Source organism: Rhinoderma darwinii, chromosome 1 (genome assembly GCF_050947455.1).
Source record: "Rhinoderma darwinii isolate aRhiDar2 chromosome 1, aRhiDar2.hap1, whole genome shotgun sequence".
NCBI classification, from domain to species: Eukaryota; Metazoa; Chordata; class Amphibia; order Anura; family Rhinodermatidae; genus Rhinoderma; species Rhinoderma darwinii.
The window spans coordinates 204552359-204575565 of NC_134687.1; the positions used below are offsets into that span (position 1 = coordinate 204552359).

General features: G+C 42.8%; 1 protein-coding gene across 9 annotated transcripts in view; it reads left to right on the forward strand.

Moving 5' to 3' along the window:
• The window catches only part of MAPK10 (mitogen-activated protein kinase 10), a 239964-nt gene that overhangs the window by 162311 nt on the left and 54446 nt on the right, over positions 1-23207 (forward strand). For 7 of the 9 annotated variants that reach the window (XM_075860970.1, XM_075860994.1, XM_075860961.1 and 4 more), the window contains 4 exons: positions 2125-2183; positions 2647-2785; positions 5851-6016; positions 18865-18936. In XM_075860970.1, the coding sequence (XP_075717085.1) occupies positions 2125-2183; positions 2647-2785; positions 5851-6016; positions 18865-18936 (436 nt within the window). The remainder of the gene's footprint in view (positions 1-2124; positions 2184-2646; positions 2786-5850; positions 6017-18864; positions 18937-23207) is intronic. The other 2 variants (XM_075860977.1, XM_075860953.1) reach the window with 1 other exon arrangement.

A 23207-nucleotide genomic window follows, 5' to 3' on the forward strand; every position in this document is an offset into this window, starting at 1 on the left:
TCATTAGCAGAACATCGGTTTTCCCTCAGTATTACAAGACACAGGTTTTATTTAATTTCAGCAGAGTGGGGTCCAAATCTCACGAGATTCTTTTTTCTGGGAGGTACCAATTGTGGGTGGGGGGGGGGCTAATTCTATACAGCATCTGAATGGTAAAATGTGCTCCGATCTAGGCAGGATTAGGGGTGAGGGAATCAATTCGCCTGTTTCGCCGTTTTGTTGATTTTCTGTTTCATAGAATACAATGAGAGAAGCGAGTCCCCTACTTTTCTCTTAAATTCACCAAAAGTGAATCTCAAACCTAGTGAATTAAATCACCAAAGGGCTGAAAATCAGCCAAGAGCAAAATTAGGTGAAAGATTGGCTCAGCTCCAGCCAGAAGCCTAAACTTTACTGCGTACACTATATTGTTATTTTAAAATGGAAGAAGGGTAAAACAGTAGCTGGCACTACTCAACTCACAGCTGACATGCCAAGACTAAGCAATAGGGAAAGATACTCATGTGTTCCTACACGGGTGGTGCACTACTTGAAAATACAATGTCAAAAACTATGAGTGTGTAGAGAAAAGAAGCAGCGCTCACCCAAATAGTTGTCTTAAAAAAAATATATATTTTATTGTATTCCCGGACGGGTATCACAGCGGGAAAACGTAGCACTGCACACAAGGCAACAGCCATTTCGTGTGAAGCGCGCTTCGTCTGGCCTGGCGCGCTTACCGTGAAACGGTCGTCGTCTTGTGTGCAGTCCAACATTCTCCCACTGTAATACATGTCTGGGATTGCAATAAAATATATATTGCCGCTTCTTTTCTCTGCACACATATTGTTATTTTAGCAGATGTGTAATAAGATTCCCTGCTCTGTTGCAGATGCACTTTTCCCCTTCCATTTCCTGTCAGCAGTGAAAACAAATTGACATAAAAGAAACCGGTTTGACATTACATTTATTAGACTCTGTTCACATCATGTCTAAACTTTCATTACACGGATACTTTATGAGTATGTATTTCATCTACGCATACTTCTGAAAGAAGGCTCTGACGTATTCCACTGTATAGGCATCCAGTGGCATATGTCGCCCATAGGCTCAAATGTTAAAAAATTGCGATAAACTGTTTTTGTGTGATGCCTGTGCATAAAAAAGCATAGTTGACTACAGAAAAAAAAAGGATACCGACAGATACCATCCTGACAGAGGCAAAAAATACACTCTTTTGGTCTCTATCAGGTGATGGGAGCCCTATGGAAACATTTGGTGTAGACGTGAGGAATTTTTTCCGGGCTTTAGACTAAACGTAGGGCTCAAATGCATTGTGAACAGAGCCTTAGTTATGGTGGTGTTCACCTAAATGTAGTGATAACTTACAGGGTACTCGCTGCTAGGAGCTCTCACAATCCCCCAATAAGCATCTGTCCAGTTTCCCTGAACCAACACTGCCTATTGAAACCAGTGGGCTGCCATTCTTTTCTATGAGTTACAGAGGTCCATCAGGGAGCCACAATTGTCACATCTATGACCCATGGTTAACAAATGAGGGTTTCACTTAGAGGACCACCTCAATCATCTCAGTAGGATTTAGTAAGGCTAAAGGCAGAGGAGTATCTATAGCAGACAAGCAGGCGTTATCTCAACGTTATATCATTAGGAAATTCCATCAATGTCTGACCTGTAAGGTCCGGCCTCTGTGACCCATACCGATTGCTAGAACTAAATAGCAGCAGTGCTAGGAAAGTGTTTTGCCACTTTGACTCCAGTCGGCTGCCCTCTCCTTTTTTCCAAGCTGACATAGTAAGCCAATTAGTCAATAGCCAAACATGCGGTCTCTGAACGAAAGCCACTTTGTTTCTAGAAATGGGTGTAGAATGAAGCTCAACCCTTAAAAAAGTAGAAAACTGCCTTTAAGTAGTTAAAACATTAGAGTCTACCTTCTCTGTGTTAACATGATGCAAGATGGAAGGAGTCAGAGTTTAAGCTTCAAGATGTCTCTAGTGCCTCCAATTTTCAGCATGACTACAGCAGTTTGTTATCAAAATTTCATTTGCATAATGATTTTGGAAATTAAAAAAGAATTGCATCTTACTTCTTATCATATGTCTGTCTTTGTTTCCCGTTCTCTTTTAGATTATCAGTTTATTAAATGTCTTTACGCCACAGAAATCTCTCGAGGATTTCCAAGATGTGTAAGTAATGCCTGATTAAATTATTTTAATCTACAGAGGCGGAGAAAGTACTTTCATTTAGTAGATAAAATCAACACGGTATTGATTGTCGGATGCGGCTGTACTTGTAGGAAGTTTAAGAACAGTCGTAAAGGCTACAATTGTATCGATGATTTAGTTTGTAACAAAGCTGGAGATTGCAGTTGAAGAAGGCACATGTATGTGTTTTATGTATTACTATTATTATTGATCATTTCTATATATAATAACTTTATAACGTCTAATACAAATCTAACGAAGCCTTAGTAAATCCAGCCAAATATATTTTCAGTATAAAATTAAAGCACGTAACACAAAATGTATACAAAATAATAACATTCATGCTTGCCTTCACAGTTCTGTAATATCATTTTATAACAAGTGTCTAGGCAGCATCCAATTTGGTGGGAACTGATTAATTCCAAGCACTATTCCTATTTTCTAGTTACCTAGTCATGGAGTTAATGGATGCCAATTTATGCCAGGTGATTCAAATGGAATTGGATCATGAGCGAATGTCTTACCTCCTGTACCAAATGCTTTGTGGCATTAAACATCTTCACTCAGCTGGAATCATACACAGGGTTAGTAGTATCAAATTTTTGCGTTTTCCGCACTGTTTGCTTTGTTTTCAGTATTTTAATGATAGCTTAACCTCTTGTAATGCTTAACATGGATTTAATGGTTACTTCATTAGTTAAATAAAACTCCAAATAGCTTTTTTTTTATCAACTTTATATAGCTTGTAGATGATTCAAAACATAAAAAAAAATCATTGGACTCTTTGGGGTACTTAAAGGGGAATTCTAAAGAAGGTCACATTGATGACAATACATGATATGAAACCCCCACTGATTGTTTTGACAAAAATAGATATTTTGGCCCCATGAACACGAACGTGTTTTTGCGGCCGCAATTCACCTGCAAATCTGTGGGTGAATTAAGGTCCCATTTATTTCTATGGGCCCATGCACACGACTGTGGTTTCCACGGTCTGTGCATTGCCCGGGAGCCCGGATCGCAAAAAGATAGGACATGTCTTATTACGGCCGTATTTTGCGGTCCAGGCTCATTTAAACTAATGCACACGATTACACGATTACACTCCGCTGCCGTTCGAGCCGCAAATCACGGGCCGTGCACACCACTACGGTCATGTGCATGAGCCCTTTGTCTTTATAACCAACCCAAGAAGAACTGGGTAAGGCTTTGTTCACATCTGCGTTGGGGTCCCATTCTGACGATCCGTCGGAGCTTTCTGTCGGAAAGGGACCCCGAACAGACACAAACTCACAGAGACAGAAACCAGAGGTTTCCGTTTTCATCACCATTGATTTTAATGGTGACTGATTCGGTGCCCATGGTTTCCGTTTGTCTCTGTTGTGCACTGCACCCATCGTTTTGCCGGAAGCAATAGCATAGTCACTATTGCTTCCGGCAAAACTACGGGTCTGGTGCAAAACAGAGACAAACGGAAACCATGGGCACCGTATCCGTCACCATTGAAATCAATGGTGATGGAAACGGAAATCTCTGTCAGTTTGGGTCTGTTATGACGGAAAGCTGAGATGGAACGTCAGAACGGGACCCCAACGCAAATCTGAACAATGCCTAATAGATTTTGCGTCAGGTAAATCTCCAACCAGCTCAAAAGAGGCTCACGCCCTTTTACTCAACGCACTAAAACCCCTAGATGTTGAAAATATAAAATTTTTAGGAACTGTGGCTACTGACCATCCTTTTGTTTCCTGAACTGTGTGCAAGAATGAGGGATAAAAGTGTTGTCCAGGATTAAACAAACATGGCTGATTTCATCCATAAAGAGGACCACACCTGTCAATGAGTTGTGTCTGGTAATGCAGCTCAGCTCCATTGTAGTGAATGAGGCAGAGCTGCTATACCAAACACAACCTGTGGACAGGTGTGGCACCGTTTTGTGAAGAAAGCACCTCTTTACTTTGCGTATGTTTGAACCTGCTACCAATACAATTAATAGAAAAAACAGTGCCTGCGGCAGTTTTCTGTCTACCCCAAAAACATTAAGCAGAATGGAAAAAAAGGGAAGGTAGAAAACATGACAAACGTTATGATTAGTATAAATTGCAAAAAGTTTATTTCCAATTATCATAATTTCAAATATCATTAAATATTATCACTTTTAGGCTGGGTTCACACGTGGCGGAATTTCACTTAAATTCCGCTGCGGACACTCCGCAGCGTTAATCCGCAGCGGAGCCGTTTGTCCATTGACTTACACTTTAATTTAGCAGTGTTCGTTTAGACGAGGCGTAAAATTCCGCTGCGGAGCATAGGCTGCGGAGCGGAATTTGGTGTCCGCAGCATGCTCTGTCTGTTGCGGAGCAGTGGCGGACTCATGGCGGAATTTCTCCATTGACTTCAATGGAGAGTCAAAATTCCGCAATGAAGTCCGCAGATCTTATGTGTGCTGCGGAGCGTATTGGTTTTACTACCATGACATTTCTTCATTCTGGCTGGACCTATGTATTTCTAGGTCTACAGCCAGACTGAGGAAGTCAATGGGGCTCCCGTAATGACGGGAGCGTTGCTAGGAGACGTCTGTAAATAGTCACTGTCCAGGGTGCTGAAAGAGTTAAGCGATCGGCAGTAACTGTTTCTGCACCCGGGACAGTGACTACCGATCCCAATATACAGTTACCTGTAAAAACAATAGAAGTTCATACTTACCGAGAACTCCCTGCGTCTGTCTCCAGTCCGGCCTCCCAGGATGACGCTTCAGTCTAAGTGACGGCTGCAGCCAATCACAGGCCAAGCACAGGCTGCAGCGGTCACATGGACTGGCGCGTCATCCAGGGAGGTCGGGCTGGATGCCGAAAGAGGGACGCGTCACCAAGACAACGGCCGGTAAGTATGAAAATCGTTTACTTTCACTAGGGAAAGTGCTGTCCCTTCTCTCTATCCTGCACTGATAGGGAGAAGGGAAGCACTTTTCCCGCAGTCCGCAGCAGCTAGTCCGCATCAATGTACTGCACATTTTGTGCAGATCCGCAGCAGAATCTGCAACGCAGATTCTGTGCGGCATTGATGCGGACAGTTGCGGAGGAAATCCGCCACGTGTGGTCATGCCCTTATAGGAAAACCCTTTTTGCAAAAACTGTGTCTGTCTTAAAAACATGATCTAGGCTTTAGTTTAAATTGTACAATTAATTGCTTTAAGTGATTGCAATAGCAGAACATGTGGAACCTGATTTGTGATGCATTGTATAGTGTTGGCTATAGATTCAAAATAAAACAAGTATAGCCTTAATTTTATTTAAAGTAAAGACAAAAAATTGTACTAAAAGAAGCAAATAAAAAAAGAAAAATGACAATTATTTTGCATAACCAACTGAAAACTGGGCATCTATTTGGAATCATGGCTCTTAGGCTATATTTACACGAACGTGTGTCCAATCGGCCGTAAAAAAAAACCTGACGTTTTTAACGGCCGATTTGCATCAGTGCGGAACCCGTTTTCACGGATCCCATAAAGTCTTGAGTCTATTGAGGGATTTGTGAAAACAGGGGAAAAAAAGGACATGTCCTATTCTTTCACGGGCCGTTCACACAGTCCATTAAAACAACGGCCATTGAATAAAACGTCCGTCACATTATTTATTTTTAAATGCAGGACTTAAAACCAAGTAATATTGTTGTGAAGTCAGACTGCACATTGAAGATCCTTGACTTTGGCTTGGCACGGACCGCTGGCACCAGCTTCATGATGACTCCCTACGTAGTAACACGTTATTACAGAGCGCCAGAAGTCATTCTTGGAATGGGATACAAGGAAAATGGTAGGCTGTACCCTAGACACAATCTTTTAGTAAATGCAATGTTATTAAATACAACAGTAATAATATAATTGTATATTTAGCCATTAAATTCATGTAAATGTGCATAATTGGTAACCAAGTATTGAGTTTTCATAAAAAATATTTCCTTGAAGAGAATTACTTTACATGTGATTTAGTAAAATAGACCCCTTGGGTTGATCTTGATTTTAAAACCTCAGTCCTGTCAAAAACCTACAATTCATGTGTCAATGTTATTAACCCCAATATCCCCCTTCCCCCATGTCATACCATATACAATGTAATGTAGCTATCGACCTTTGGCAATAAAGGAGTGGCTGTTTATGTTCAATATGGATAGTATACCGGAGCTCTACAAGGAAAAAAATCTATAGGCTATATTATATATTATATAGGCTTTATTTCCTGGAAAAATATAACTAGTTTATAAAAATCTCTACATGTTAAACAACCAATACAGCATATGTACCATATTAGAGAAAGTTCAGAATCTCCTAGTCTAGTATGTGCTAAAATACCTAGATTTATAATGATTGGTTTAGATAATTGGACATCCTGTAGTCCAGAGCATCTGTTAGTCCAGCACAATGCCCGTCCCTTGGTCACTGGACTATTGAAATGTAACTATTATTTTTCCAATATCTTGTACACACATAAGGATTATATGGATTTTATACATGAATATTAGATTACGTCAGTTATTATTTATTACTTTAGAGTTATTTTCTCTCCTTTTTTTTTATATCATGCCATAGATATTCTGAGTACCATAATGGGATACTAAGCAAAAATGTCATCTTAAAGAAAATTGCTCTGGTCTTTGCATCATAACACACATTTTTTTAGTCTAATAACATTTATTATAATCCAATTCAGAAAATGACATGTCTTTATTAAGATATTTTCACATCCATCATTTTACTAAAGTTTATTGATTTATTTTCTAACTGCCATCAGTATTTTCATTCCCTTAGATCTCACCTTATCCCCATCTGTACAATTACCAGGTGGCATTTAAAATCTGTTCACTTATTTGCTAATTGGGGTAATTTTTATTAACAAATAGTTTTGTTTAAGCTGCTATTTTGCTATTATAATTTGCTTTTTAATTTAAATGAAAATAATTAGGAACATTTATGAAAACTGACTCACAAGAGAAAAAGAGCAATATTCAATAAGACTCCATAATTTATATGATTATAAAGTAGTGCAAACTATATTAAAAGTAACCTGTGTGGGCAGCATGTTATAGAGTAGGAGTAGGTGAGAAGGTTCATGTATATTTTTATAGCAAAAGATTCAGTATGACTTGTAATTTATTCAGTTAAACCTCTTCTCACTCTGGGCTTAGGAGTCCAGTGGACAGTCCTACAGAGTGACTGACAGGCTACCCTGTATGAGTGAGAATACAAAGATATCTGTCAATCACTGAATAGGACCACCCACCGGACTCCTAAGCCCAGAAAGAGCAGAGGTTTAAATGAATAAATTACAAGTTAGGCTCTGTGCACACCACATTTTGACCCTTCGTTTAGTGCGTACGTCGGGAAGCTCCTAATGTAAGCTCTAAACGTGTAAGTTTGGTCTTCATCTGGCCAGTACGTCAGATTACCGCAAAAAAAAAGGTATGTTATAGAGTAGTAGACTACGCTATTCTTTACCACAGAAACCAGTAAAAACTCTTTTATGTTTAACCATCCCAGGCCACCATTAAACATATGCGACTCCGGGCAGAGCATCAGGATTCAGAGAGGGGAAGCTCTCTGAATCCCGATGCGGGGACTAATGCTGCTCTGAATCTTGATGCTATGCCTGGGACTCTGGTCCCGAAATAGCTCCCGAAGTAACTGGCCATATATGGGCACTGACGTCGAGAGCTTCCCCAGGTTCGAAGTCCCCTGGCAGAGCTTTTGAAGTCCCCGGGCCCTAGGACAGCTCATGACCTAACTGTCCATATATGAGCAGTTACGTCAAGAGGTCAGAGTTCCAGGGCTAAGCATCAGGAGTCGCTGGGTCTTCAGCCTTCTCTCCACTGAAAAACCAAAATGCATGTGCCACCAAGAAGTGCTTCTCTCAAAATAAATGTCATTCACTTATCTCTGCCTGGGTCCCCCGGGAGTTGTCTTCGCAGTTCTCCTCTCAGCTCCCCAGGTAAGTCCCCACATACTGATTATCTGTAATGGCAGGAAGGAGGTGAAGGGAAAGTGAGCCCTAATCTACCCACCGCCCTGTCCCTGCCTACTTGCAACGACCCGCCCTAGGCGACGAGGTACAACTGGGCGGCGGTCCCTACGCTGGCTAAGTGCACTGGAAGACAAACAGGGAACACGCAAGGGAAGGGGCAGTAGCCACGGAACGCCACGAGGAAACGGGGCGGCGAACGAACAGTCAGGACCAGGACGAAGTGAGTACACCCGAGCGGGCACGGAGACAGGAGCAAGCCAGGGCAAGCAAAGCAGGTCAAGCAGAACTGCAGCAAGGCAGAAGCACGGCAGAAGCAGGCTGGAGCAAGCAGCAGTGGGGCCAGGAATCCAAAAGAATTACAAGCACTGAGGGAGAGCACAGGGCAGGTAATAAAGGGCAGGGGGCGGAGCTAACTCCGAGAGACCAGGCCGCGATAGGCTCTCCCACTCCTGAGCCTGCCACCCTGGTTGGTGGGAGATGGTGTCAGTCGAACAGGTCTGGCCTCAGGTGTGGATTGATTAATCCCAGGAGTATAGCTAGATGAAGTACCTGGCAGATCCCTAACAGTACTCCCCCTTTTATGAGGGGCCACCGGACCCTTACTAAGGGGACCCGGTTTAGTGGGGAAGAGGAGGTGGAACCTCCTGATCAATACCCCAGCGTGAACATCACGGGCAGGTACCCAAGTCCTCTCCTCCGGCCCGTATCCTTTCCAATGGACCAGGTACTGGAGGGAGCCCTGGACCATCCTACTGTCCATAATCTTGGCCACCTCGAATTCCACCCCCTCAGGGGTGAGAACGGGAACAGGAGGTATCCTCGAGGGGGACCAGGACGGGGAGCAGCGTTTAAGGAGGGAGGCATGGAAGACGTCATGTATGCGAAAGGATGGGGGGAGCTCCAGACGGAAGGATACAGGGTTGAGGACTTCAATGATCTTATAAGGTCCAATGAATCGGGGAGCAAACTTCCTGGACGGGACCTTAAGGCGCAAGTTCCTGGACGACAACCAGACCAAATCCCCGACGACAAACCGGGGGTTAGCAGAACGTCTACTATCCGCCTGAATCTTTTGTGCGCTCTGGGACGCCTCTAGGTTCTTCTGAACCTGGGCCCAGACAGTGCACAGTTCCCGATGAACCTCCTCTACCTCAGGATTATTGGAACAACCAGGGGAGACGGAGGAGAACCTTGGGTTAAACCCGAAATTACAGAAAAATGGGGAGACCCCTGACGAGTTACTGACCCGGTTATTCAGGGAAAATTCAGCAAGGGGAAGGAATGAGACCCAATCGAATTGACAGTCAGAGATGAAACACCTTAAATATTGTTCCAGGGATTGGTTGGTCCTTTCCGTTTGGCCATTAGTTTCGGGATGGAAGGCGGAGGAGAAGGACAGATCAATCTCCAACTTTTTACAAAAAGCTCTCCAAAATAAGGAAACAAATTGTACCCCTCTGTCAGAAACGATATTGACTGGGGCCCCATGGAGACGCAGGATGTGTTTCACAAACAAAGAAGCTAACGTCTTGGCGTTAGGTAGCTTCTTAAGGGGCACAAAGTGGCACATCTTGCTGAAGCGGTCGACTACCACCCACACCACCGACTTGCCCTGAGATGGAGGCAAATCGGTGATAAAATCCATGGAGATATGGGTCCAAGGTCTCTGGGGAATGGGCAAGGAACGTAGTAGGCCCGCAGGTCGGGACCTAGGGGTTTTGGACCTAGCGCAAACCTCACAAGCGGCGACGTAAGCCCTAACATCTTTAGGCAACCCAGGCCACCAATAGTTTCTGGTAATGAGGTGTTTGGTGCCCAAGATGCCAGGATGACCAGATAGAGCGGAGTCATGGTTTTCCCTGAGTACCCTCAGCCGGTATTGCAGGGGAACAAACAGTTTGTCCCCAGGGATGTTCCCGGGAGCTGCACCCTGATCAGCCGCGATATCAGAAGCTAAATCAGAATCCGTGGCAGAGACGATTATACCAGGGGGTAAAATACAAGCGGGATCCTTCTCGGAAGGAGGATTGGCCATGAAACTACGTGACAGAGCGTCAGCCTTAATATTCTTCGACCCAGCCCTATAGGTAACCAAGAAATTAAATCTGGTAAAGAATAGTGCCCACCGAGCTTGTCTAGGATTAAGCCTCCGGGCCGATTCTAGGAAAACCAGATTCTTGTGATCCGTAAGGACCGTTACCTGGTGTCTGGCCCCCTCCAGGAAGTGCCGCCACTCCTCAAAAGCCCATTTAATGGCTAGAAGTTCGCGGTTGCCAATATCATAGTTACTCTCCGTGGGCGAAAACTTCCTAGAGAAGTAAGCACAGGGGCGGAGATGGGTGAGGGAGCTGGTACCCTGGGACAAGACGGCCCCCACTCCCACCTCGGAAGCGTCAACCTCCACAATAAATGGCTCCTCTTGGTTGGGCTGAATCAGCACGGGGGCCGAGATAAAGCACTTCTTGAGAGTCTCAAAGGCCTGGACGGCCTCAGGGGGCCAATGGAGGACATCGGCACCCTTGCGGGTGAGGTCCGTAAGAGGCTTAGCGACGACCGAGAAGTTGGCAATAAATCTCCTGTAATAGTTGGCGAACCCTAAAAAACACTGTAACGCCTTAAGGGAGGCAGGTTGGACCCATTCCGCCACAGCTTGAACCTTGGCAGGGTCCATGCGGAATTCATGAGGAGTGAGGATTTGCCCTAAAAATGGTATCTCCTGTACCCCAAAGACACATTTTTCAGTCTTAGCAAACAGATTATTCTCCCGAAGGACCTGGAGCACCTTCCTGACATGCTCCACGTGGGAGGACCAGTCCTTGGAAAACACCAGTATGTCATCAAGGTACACAACAAGAAATATCCCCAGGTAATCTCTCAGGATTTCATTAATAAAATTCTGGAAGACAGCAGGGGCATTACACAACCCAAAGGGCATGACCAGGTATTCGAAATGACCCTCGGGTGTGTTGAACGCAGTTTTCCACTCATCCCCCTCTTTGATGCGGATAAGGTTATATGCCCCCCGTAGATCGAACTTAGAAAACCACTGGGCTCCCTGAACCTGATTAAAAAGATCCGGAATCAAAGGAAGTGGGTACTGGTTCCTTACGGTGACCTTATTCAGGTTACGATAATCAATGCACGGCCTAAGACCACCATCCTTCTTCCCCACGAAGAAGAAGCCAGCACCTACAGGAGAAGTCGAGGGGCGAATGAAACCCTTGGCCAGGCATTCTTGGATATATACCCTCATCGCTTCACGTTCAGGACATGAAAGATTAAATATCCTACCCTTAGGAAGCTTGGCACCAGGCACCAAATCGATAGCGCAATCGTAATCTCTATGGGGGGGCAACACCTCGGAGGCCTCCTTAGAAAACACATCGGCGAAGTCCTGAACAAACTCAGGAAGCGTGTTTACCTCCTCCCGGGGAGAAATAGAGTTAACGGAAAAACATGACATAAGACATTCATTACCCCATTTGGTGAGATCCCCAGTATTCCAATCAAATGTGGGATTATGCAACTGCAACCAGGGAAGGCCTAAAACCAGATCAGACGATAATCCCTGCATCACCAGTACAGAGCACTGCTCCAAATGCATGGAGCCAACCAGGAGTTCAAAAACAGGAGTATGCTGAGTAAAATAACCATTAGCAAGGGGGGTTGAGTCGATTCCTACTACAGGGATAGGATAAGGTAAATCAATACAAGGCATCTTTAGAGACATAGCAAATTCCACAGACATGATATTAGCAGATGAGCCAGAATCCACGAAAGCACTGCCCGTGGCAGACCGGCCAGCAAACGAGACCTGAAAGGGAAGCAAAATTTTATTGCGTTTCACATTAACGGGAAATACCTGTGCGCCCAAGTGACCTCCCCGATGATCACTTAGGCGCGGAAGTTTTCCGGCTTCTTATTCTTGCGCCTGGGACAGGTGTTCAGTAGATGCTTGTCGTCCCCACAGTAGAAGCAGAGACCATTCATTCTGCGAAACTCCCTACGTTGTCGAGGGGACATGGAGGCCCCGAGTTGCATAGGTACCTCCGAGTCCTCCGTGGAGGGGCGAGGAGACGGGACCTCGGGGGGAATCGCAGAAAAGTCAGAGGGGAGCACACTGAAGCGTTCTAGCTGACGTTCCCTGAGACGTCGGTCAAGTCGTACTGCTAGGGCCATAACCTGGTCAAGGGAGTCAGGCGAGGGGTAGCTAACCAGCAGATCCTTCAGGGCGTCAGATAATCCTAACCTAAACTGGCACCTTAGGGCCGGATCGTTCCACTGAGAAGCTACGCACCACTTCCTAAAATCAGAACAGTACTCCTCAACCGGTCTCCTACCCTGACGTAAGGTCACCAGCTGACTCTCGGCTAAAGCAGTCCTGTCAGTCTCGTCGTAAATGAGTCCGAGGGCAGAGAAAAAACGATCAACAGAGGAAAGTTCAGGGGCGTCAGGAGCCAAGGAGAAGGCCCACTCTTGGGGCCCTTCCTGGAGTCGGGATATGATGATACCCACCCGCTGGTTCTCGGAACCTGAGGAGTGGGGCTTTAGGCGGAAATACAGTCTGCAACTCTCCCGGAAGGAGAGAAACGTCTTACGGTCCCCTGAAAACCGGTCAGGTAACTTGAGGTCGGGTTCTAGAGGTGAGGTGAGGGGTACTACTAAAGCAGCGTCACCCTGATTGACCCTTTGGGCCAGGGCCTGGACCTGTAGGGAGAGGCCCTGCATCTGCTGGGTCAGGGTCTCAAGGGGGTCCATGATAGCGTCAGCGTAGGAGAAAGGGTAGACTAGGTAAGGGCTTGTAATTATGTAATGGCAGGAAGGAGGTGAAGGGAAAGTGAGCCCTAATCTACCCACCGCCCTGTCCCTGCCTACTTGCAACGACCCGCCCTAGGCGACGAGGTACAACTGGGCGGCGGTCCCTACGCTGGCTAAGTGCACTGGAAGACAAACAGGGAACACGCAAGGGAAGGGGCAGTAGCCACGGAACGCCACGAGGAAACGGGGCGGCGAACGAACAGTCAGGACCAGGACGAAGTGAGTACACCCGAGCGGGCACGGAGACAGGAGCAAGCCAGGGCAAGCAAAGCAGGTCAAGCAGAACTGCAGCAAGGCAGAAGCACGGCAGAAGCAGGCTGGAGCAAGCAGCAGTGGGGCCAGGAATCCAAAAGAATTACAAGCACTGAGGGAGAGCACAGGGCAGGTAATAAAGGGCAGGGGGCGGAGCTAACTCCGAGAGACCAGGCCGCGATAGGCTCTCCCACTCCTGAGCCTGCCACCCTGGTTGGTGGGAGATGGTGTCAGTCGAACAGGTCTGGCCTCAGGTGTGGATTGATTAATCCCAGGAGTATAGCTAGATGAAGTACCTGGCAGATCCCTAACATTATCTTCCCCAGATGCCCGGACAGAGCAGGCGTTTGTGCGAACCTCCTCCGGTGATGGGGGTCTCATGCTGGACAAAAGAGCTTAGGGTGCTGAGGGAGCCTGAGGCTAGCATGGAGGACAGGGAGGCTTGGTGCTGCTGCTTGCTGGAAGAGCAACCCAGCGGCCCATAGCTGGAGGGAGAGGTACTCAAGCTACTCCAGCCAGCAGCACTAAGGTTCCGCGTCCTCCGCTGTGTGCTCCAGTCTGCCCGGATAATGCGGCATGCATTTTTTTTCATGAAAGTCAATGGCTGATGTATACTACTATGTGCCTATGTAGTGGTATATGTCGGAGGCTTCCATCTGAGGTATAATTTGGGGAATACTCCAGATGTATACTTCCAACGTAACCAAAAACTAACTGTGAACAAAGTCTTATAATGAAACTTTTGCTACAAAAATATATATCAATCTGCTCAGCTCCCCCTGCCCACAGATTGGTCTGCATTTTCAATGGGATAAGTTCCAATTCCAGTCATATTTTTTAACCATGTTTTATGCAACCTGCCTCCTGTCTCAACTCTCTTGGTGTGTGGAATCACAATTATGTCAATGGCAACAGCTCTCCATCAGGATTTATGTCACCTCTTGTCACATATTTCTAAATGCTGTGTGACTTCCAGTCCATCCCTAGCTCCTTTTATGTACAGGACCACTTATTCATCAGTCTTCCTATGTTCCAAACTACTCTTTTGCCAACGTTCCTTTGTGCTATATTTTCTCCTAGATTTCTTGTGTGGCAAATTACTTCTTTCCTAGCTCTCTTAAAGACAGACAACTACCTCCGCGGCGGAGGCCTGCTTTCACTCAGAATATTTCCCTATATGGGAATGATTGCTTACATAATATCAGTATATATGTATGTGTATGCCGCATTTACTTTTTCTGTTGGTTTCTGTATTTTTTCTGTATTTTGTCAACTGTACCCCATATGTTACAAAATGGACTTCTTCGGTCATCAAAATAAAGAATTTCAAAAAAGACAGACAACTCCTTTCCTAGCTCACATATGTGCTATGTGCCAGGCCACTTTATCCCTATTTGTCATATACCAGACCTCTCATACCAGGACTTACCAAGATTGCCTATATGCCAAACTACTCCTTTTTCAATCATGCCAGACCACTCATCCATAAGCTCTCCTATGTGCCAGATAGCTCCATCCCTAGCACTCCTTTTCTTGCTCGTCTATGTGTCAAACCATCTATTCCTCAGCATGATGTGGGTCATACCTCTCCTCCCCTAGTTGTAATATGAATTATAGTCTTAAAGAAATTGTACCACTCTTCCCTGAGTCTTCCTCCATTAAAGTGAGTTGTAGAAAAATTTCTCAACTGTAAATTTCATTGTGGGTAAAGGTGCCCTTACACAATAGATTAACGGCGGCCGAACCCGCCGATTTCGGTGGGACCACTTAACTGTCTGTGTATGGGGGTGTCGGGGGAAAGAACGATCGGGCATGTTGGATTTTATCATGCCCGATCCTTTGTTCTCACTGGAGACAAGCTGCTTATTCCCCTTTCCCCATTGAGCACACATGCACACTAGGCTAGGCTGAGCTTGCATGTGTTTGGGGGATTTATTTGGGGATTGACTGACATCTTTCTAAGGCCTCGTTCACATCTGCGTTGGGGTCCCGTTCTGTCGGAGCTTTCCTTCAGAACGGGACCCTGAACAGACAAACTGACACAAACAGAAACCAGAGGTTTCCGTTTCCATCACCATTGATTTAAATGGTGATAGAACCGGTGCCCATGGTTTCCGTTTGTCTCTGTTGTGCACCAGATCCGTAGTTTTGCTGGAAACGATAGTGTAGTCGACTACGCTATTGCTTCCGGCAAAACGACGGGTCCGGTTTCCGTTTGTGTCAGTTTGTGTCTGTTCAGGGTCCCGTTCTGACGGAAAGCTCCGACGGAACGTCAGAACGGGACCCCAACACAGATGTGAAGGAGGCCTAAGGTGTATGGTCACCTTTAGCCAAGCACCATAATCCAATCACTAATGTGGCTTGAACATTATTGAGAGATGTTAATAGAAGGTGTGGAAGGTGTCTCACTAACTCTAATTAACATTTTTCAGTCACCACGGCCTTGTTTTTTGCTTTATAAGTAGAATAGTAAATTGTTTTTCAACCACTAGCATAAAGATACTAAAACAGCATTGTATGATGATAAAAGGTTGTGTTGAAGGCCACTTCTTGTTCACACAGGAACACTGCAGGTGTATTTTGGATCAATATGCCTATGAACAACTCCCATTGAATTAAATGGAAATACACTGTGTAGGTGTATTTTTAGGCCCCTGAATTCAAATACGGCGCATAAAAATACACCTCGTAAAAATAAGTTTCTTGTCACTTCTTGAGGCGTTTTTGATGCTGATCTTCCATTAAGACCCGGTTCACACGGCATGTATTTGATACGTATTTTGGCGCACCTTACGTTCTGAAATGCGCGTCAGAAAATGCTTGATTGAACTTCCTATTGAAATGAATGGAAAAGCGTGCAGTTTTTACATACAAGTGATTTTTTACGTGAGTGTATATAAATTACACGTTGCTTAAATAAACAGCGTTATGTCAATTCTTTCCACAGAAAAAGGGACATATATTGACTTTAATATACTTAAAATCACAGAAAGAAAAGGCAATACTTACTGATATAAGGCAAGCCCAATCCCCAGCTCCCAGCAGGATGCAGACAAGCACAATGCTACATGGAGGAAGGTTACACAGGTGCAAAATACTGATAAACAGACACTCTCATGCCTACTATTCATGAGGGGGGTGGGTGCTTAGTATTATCATTGCACACAGATAAAGCTTATACAAGGGTGCCAGTCACACGGTTACGTGTAGTGCACAATGTCAGCTTGCAGCCTATTAATCACGCCCATACTATTAGATTAGCAGCTATATTTAGGTGCACCTCACTAAGTACTGACAGCCCACTATCCTAATCATTAAAATGCCTTGCTGAATCCTGAAAAAATATACATGATAAACATGAGGTGATAGTTGATATTTTGGCCAAAATACGCAAGATCGCAAACCCGCGTCAAGGGTCCTCATTGTCTTGTGAGTCCCTACACTCAAACAAATTACAAAGCACAGAAAAAGGGACATATATGTACTTAAAAAAATCACATGTCAATTCTATGGCACGTAAAGCTCCTTGAAAATGCGCAAAATGTTCTCATAGTCAATGGGAGTCCTAATTACGTGCCAAAAAATGCACAAAAAGCATGCACAAAATACATAAAAAATCCAACGGAAAAACGCAAGTATTTTAAAATGCGTTTTTCAAAAACAATAGCATATTTGACACTGTTAAACATTGTTTTTTTTTTGTTGAGAGCGGTTTGAACATGTCCTAGCACTACAAAAAAAAACACTTAGGTTTATGTTCACACAACTTATTTTCAGGCTGATTTTGGAGCGTAAACGCCTTGTTTTACGCTCTGCTGAATAAAAAAAAACACCTCGTAAAAAGAAGCCTCGTAAAAAGAATTAGCATGTCACTTCTTGAGGCGGTTTTGAAGCTGATTTTCCATTAAAACTATGAAAAACGGCTCAAAAAAAAACGCCTCAAAATACGCTTGCAAACACCAAAAACGCTTTGAAAATCAGCTGCAAAAACGCCTGGATTTAAAGGCTGTTTTCTTTTGAAATCAGTCTTGTATTTTTCTGCCTCAAACATATGCCGTGTGAACATGTCCTTTGTCATTTAGTTTGGCTTTCTTCATTCCTCTTTAACTTTATTGTCCTCAAAGGAGTGTTCTTTCTTTTTAGGTTGTAGAAAGACTACAAATCCTGGCCTGTAGAATTAGACATATCTTGATGAGGATTAATCTTTATTGAGGGCCTTTTTGAGCTGCACATTGTAAAGGTTTTTGTACAGAAAAAAAATTCTGTTTCAGTGTATCTTGAGAGTGCCCGGAAACAATACGTGTTAAGAAAATATTTTGAATTTAAAGACAGGCTGGCCACATATGATACACCTAGACTATTCTGCCTTTTTTGCTTCTTCCCTCTCCTTGGTCATTTGTTCTTTAATACCATCATTCATCAACATACGATGCTGTTGTAACATCTTTACGCCACAAGTTTCACAACAATTCACACCTTCATTAATACACAAAAAACAAAAAAATGGTGGTCATAGACCTAAATATTACACACAAGGCTGCAGTGGCCAGTACAGAATAAGATGCTCTTGGACCATTGGTCTGATATATACATTTGTATTTAAAAAAAATACAAATGTATACTCTAACATCCCCCAAGGTTTCTATAGGGGAAATATATGTCCTGCTGATGCATGTTTTGACAGGTACTGTAGTGTTTCCTTCACCTTCTTAAAAAAAAAAGGAAAATATGGCAGTGCAAGGATGAGATTATTCAGATGATGCTATGGCCAAGTTTTACTGGACAAAACTGTTCCCATCCTGACAAATATCCTTTCATGTGTGCCCCTTTTATAATAAGCATCCTAATAGCAAAAAAAAACCTGAACGTTTACAAAATTTGAGGGGTAGTTGGGCCATGTTTAGGTCTATGGCCAGGTTAGTACCTCGATGAATTGTGTTCATTATAGCTGTTGGACAGGTTCTACATTCTACTTAATAAGGTTCATGTCATTTTGGTGATTTGATTACATTTCCCACAATGGTATCTATGCTATATAAATTTTTCCTAGCACTCATTTATACTGCGGAAACCACTTATATGAGTGGTGAAATATTTTGAATATTTCTAAACAAGGTCAATTTATTTTGACTCATCTCATCTTTATATACTATGACCTGGATGAATAAAAATCTACATAGACAGATTGAAGCCGCCATACAGCCTAATATCCCCGGCATTGGAAATACAGTATAATTAGTGTCAAAAGAATGGCCAACCATGCAATACACGGTCATGATAAATTGCCAATATAAAGTCCACTTTTTACAGGAGCTTTCTGCTCTGCTTGTAGAAAGGGGTTCCGAGCCCCCATGATGTCCTTCTGTCTGAACAAGCAGATTCTGTTCTAACGGTACATTTCATAAGTGTTCCTAACTTTATTTTAGATTTATTTTTTATTTGTGGGGGTGGTGATAACTGGATTTTTATGCATTTCAATCTGCACTTTTTTCCACATGCTTCAGGAACTTACCTTCCTAGCTAACCTTGCCTTTTCCTCTTTCGATTTCTTAACGGCCTTGTTTCTGCACTTCTAGTGGATATATGGTCTGTGGGATGCATTATGGGAGAAATGGTCCGCCACAAGATCCTCTTTCCAGGAAGGGACTGTATCCTTGTACTATTTTGGAGCTTCAGTGTTCTCATGGAAACATACCTTCCAACTTATCTAGCTTACATGTCTTATTATTAACCATCATGTCTGTTGTTGTTGTTGTTTACTAACTCTTCTTAGTATTATTATTTTTGTGTTTTAAAAGAGATTTTTGGCTTTACACAGCCATGAGTATTCAGGTGTATAATAGTTAATGGGTTAAAATTGAAATATATGTGTGAGCACTAATGAAAGATTTTACCTAAATATTCTGTCTCTACTCGCTAAAAACATCAACGTATTGATACACACAGCATGCAAGTAATTTGCTTTGTATATCTATATACTAAAGGGTATCGTCATTTATAATATTATGCTTGTTTTTAGAACATAAATCCTACTAATCTTGACATTTCATATCTCATTTAGGTTAGCAAAAATAAAAAGTACTATGAAGGATGTTTGAAAACATTTCTTTAATTTCCTGTATTCTCTAATTGTATACTTGCTTGTATGAAAATTGGAGGAAACAGGCACTGGAAATAATTTTAGTCCAACAAACAAGTGAAATATATACATTAGATCTCCTGATAAAAACAATGGATCTATTAATATAAAGGAAACAATAGATACTGACTTTGTTATCTTAATACGACAAAGACTATGGTTTCTGATTCTGTATTAGTGCATGATAAGAAAACGAGAAGGTTCCCGAATTTCAATGGGTACTGGATAGTGCTTTATAATGAGCATTTGCCTTGCCATTTCCCCAGTGTTAGCAGCGGATTTTTGGCATACAAAGCAGTGCTTATTTTAGCCAGGTTGGCCTCTTTCCTCTTCTCAATGGGTGTTGCAAACCTAAATAGGCATCTTAATCTTCCCAAGCACCAGAACATTAGCAAACTAGAAAGTTCATGTTTCTCCTTGTTGGGCCCTTCTGTCCTTCTATAGGGCTATGTAGTGGCATGAACTAACACAAGAATAATATATGATAGTATACCTGTATTGATATGTCTGTAATGCAAAAAGTTGCGTAAGTAACGCCAATAAGGAATCAGAAAGTCTCTTAAAAAAAATAAATCATTAGAAACTCACCATTGAGTCACTATAGTGGGTTTTTACACATACACACTTATTAAGCTGGTACTATGTTAAGACCTCATAGCAAGGGTAGGCAAAAAAAAATTCATACATGTGTCTTACTTTCTCACCTTTCAGTAACTCTTTGCCATTCACCTAATACCTGTAGTAACAACTGTGCATGGACAGGAAAAGTTTTGGGTGGAAAAGATAACACGTGTTCGTGTGAAGTCTAATAAATTTTCACAGCATACCTCCAGTGATCCGCTTAAAAACTTCTTAGGACATGTACCTCAGTGTGTAAATTGTAGTTTTTAATCTAGAATTAAAAAATGTGTGCAGTACGCTGTTTATTAGACTCATCCACTTGCAGGTTGCACTCTCCATTCATTGCTATATAGGGAAGAGTGGAAGGAGACTTGAATAAATTCATCCCTGCTGAGAGATAGAGATAGAGTTAAATATAAAAAGGGTACATTCTAGCTAAAAAAAAGTCCTGTTATTACTGCAGCATCATCGGCATTAATTCAAGCCAGCAGCCTCCCTATCTCTTTCTGCAGTGTGAGAGGGGGATAGGGAGTAGGGGGATGTAAGCTCACAGGCTTGTAGACAGAGTGACCGTGACCGGGCAGCAGCTACACTGTATCTTTTAACATGGCAGACAATTATTACAACTTCCTGCTAGTGAAGTAAGCAGAATGAGAAGTTTGTAGCACAAACGGCTGAGCTTTGAAGGGAAAGACTTCATTGGGGTTCTGCACATGAGGCTCTAAGAGCATTGTAGGGTTTTAATTTTTCACTGGAGGTATGTATACTTTAAGTCAGTTTGATGAACTCATAAAGCTTGCTCTGTATTATAGTCCAGGCTTAATCTTTATGCTGCTCTGTCTTAATGTTCCCTTGTCCTAAGTGATACAATGCAGGGACTTGTTTAGCAGGGCTTATCTGGAAGCTCAGCAATAAGAGCCTTATGAAACACTTTAGTGTCTTTGCAGCTAGTGTCATGGCTGTTACTCTTCTAAAGGTCATAATTTATTAAGTGTTTCTTAGATTACTGACAGTGTTACTCTCTAACATTTTCTTCTTCAGCAGGTCAGAGAAAGCGTAGACCCTGTTTTTCCTGTTCACTCTCAGAATATCAATCATTCTACAGTCTCCTAGCTTCATTAGTTTTCCTGTAATAGTCACAATCACAGAGCACTAGGTTGGAAGGTATGTATAAGTCATAGCAGCAGGATGATTAGAATACAAAGAAAAATATATGACTCAGCCATCTGGAGTATGTGAGATAATGGAACTATATACCGTACATAGGTCTTCATCCTAGTCATTTGCTTTTTTTCGGTTATTGCTTATATTTTTCATTATTCATGTCATTTTTTTAGTATACGTGCTTTGCAAATTGCCATCACATCGATATGTATATCAGTAACAGAGATGCAACATTTGGAGGAGATCATGGCTGTACAGATGCTACATCTTGTTTTCCATATTGATGCTCGCAGCTTGGCTTACTTATGTGTTATAATCAGCAAGCGTATTTGATTTTAAATTCCACTGTGAAATTGTATATTTCCCACATCTTGTTCTCCCATACATTATATGCACATTAACTGCTTTGAGTCCACATTTCAGACAAATATTCAGGTACAAGAGTAAATGAGAATGTTCACCGCATCATCCATTATCTTGTAGGGAAAATAGGGTGGTGTCTCATGGTGTACAGAATTGTTACAGGATTGCTCCCCTGTATCACCCTCCTGTCAATATAGCCTGGATGCCAGACAAAATGAGACCTAGTAACAAGTTAGAGCTAAAGAACAGTTATGAACCAAGTTGTTTAGTTAGGAAATACACAAGGAAAATTTTTTTTTTCCATTGTGCAATGGTATTGTTTTTCTTCTGTGACATATATTTTTATATTAGTGTTTCTAGAATAGACTAGAAGAGAAATAGTAGTTTACCAGTATACATGTCCTGATCATAGCCATGACAACATGATATGCTGGGGCACTGAATGAATGGCATGAAATTCAGCATTGATAATATCTTCGTTAAAATAAATGGTAGTAAATAGTATTTATTTCTTGTGTGGCGTAGGGACGCAGCAGAACTGTTAGGCAGATGTTTGACATAGTATTACCAGTAGTATTTAGGCCAGGACTTCATTGTGATCTCTGTCGTATACTTTCTGTTGGCAACATTTCAAAGTAGTGGGATATCTGACTAGTTTGCACATGTATGCGACACCATTTTTTTTCTAGGGTCAATGTTATATTGCTATGTGACAACATTGCATCTCAAGTCACAATATATCAATAATCAAGTTTAGCTTTTACTTTCTATGGGCAACAAGTCTATTTTGTCTTTGATACAATTATGATGCCATTGGGGCAAATATTTTATTATGGTCCTTTTACGTAGTAGTTATGTTTGTCCTGCCAAGCCTCCTTAGCCCTTCTCTGGCACAGTTCAGTGGCAATTCTCCATGAGCTGAAACAGACCAGTTACTAGGGACATGCTAAGCCTAATCCCTAGCAACTAGTCTGTCAATCATAGGTTGACAATGTTTCCTATTTACACCGTGCAGTTTTGCGTGTAGTTTATTCAGACAAAACTAGGATTGGAACACAAAAAGAGAAGTATAAAGGAAAGACTTATTATTTTCCTTATTTTTGGATCCAGTCCCAGTTTTGCCTAAAGGAAATGCACTCACTGTGCTAATGAGGCAACACAGCATGGCAACAAGCCATACCACTCCCCATCTCAGGCTATGGTATTGATCACATTTGTCTAAAAATAAATGTAAGTGGAAAAGCTCTTGCTACAGCACAAGCTTCTTGGCTGTTTGTAAATTATGTTGAATTACATGTAGAAAATTGCCTGGTCAAGCATAAATTTCAAAACCCTCAGCTGAAAACACATCAGACATTCGGGGGAATTTATCCTCATTTCTATGACAGTTTTCTTCTAGCTGGCGTAGATTTCAGTCTGTGGGGCATAGCAAGGTAGAGGCCTATCCAGGGCCCCGTACCTTGTGTCCCCTCATTGGACTAATTATGCTCACCTCACAGCTCCTCTTCTCCCCTTTGAGCTCCCTCAGCATGTTGCGGATCATACAGCTGAAGACATTGGGTGCTGCGTCACATATAAGGCCCTGACGCTGCTTGTTGTATGAGCAGATGCACGCAAAGGGAGTATGAGGGG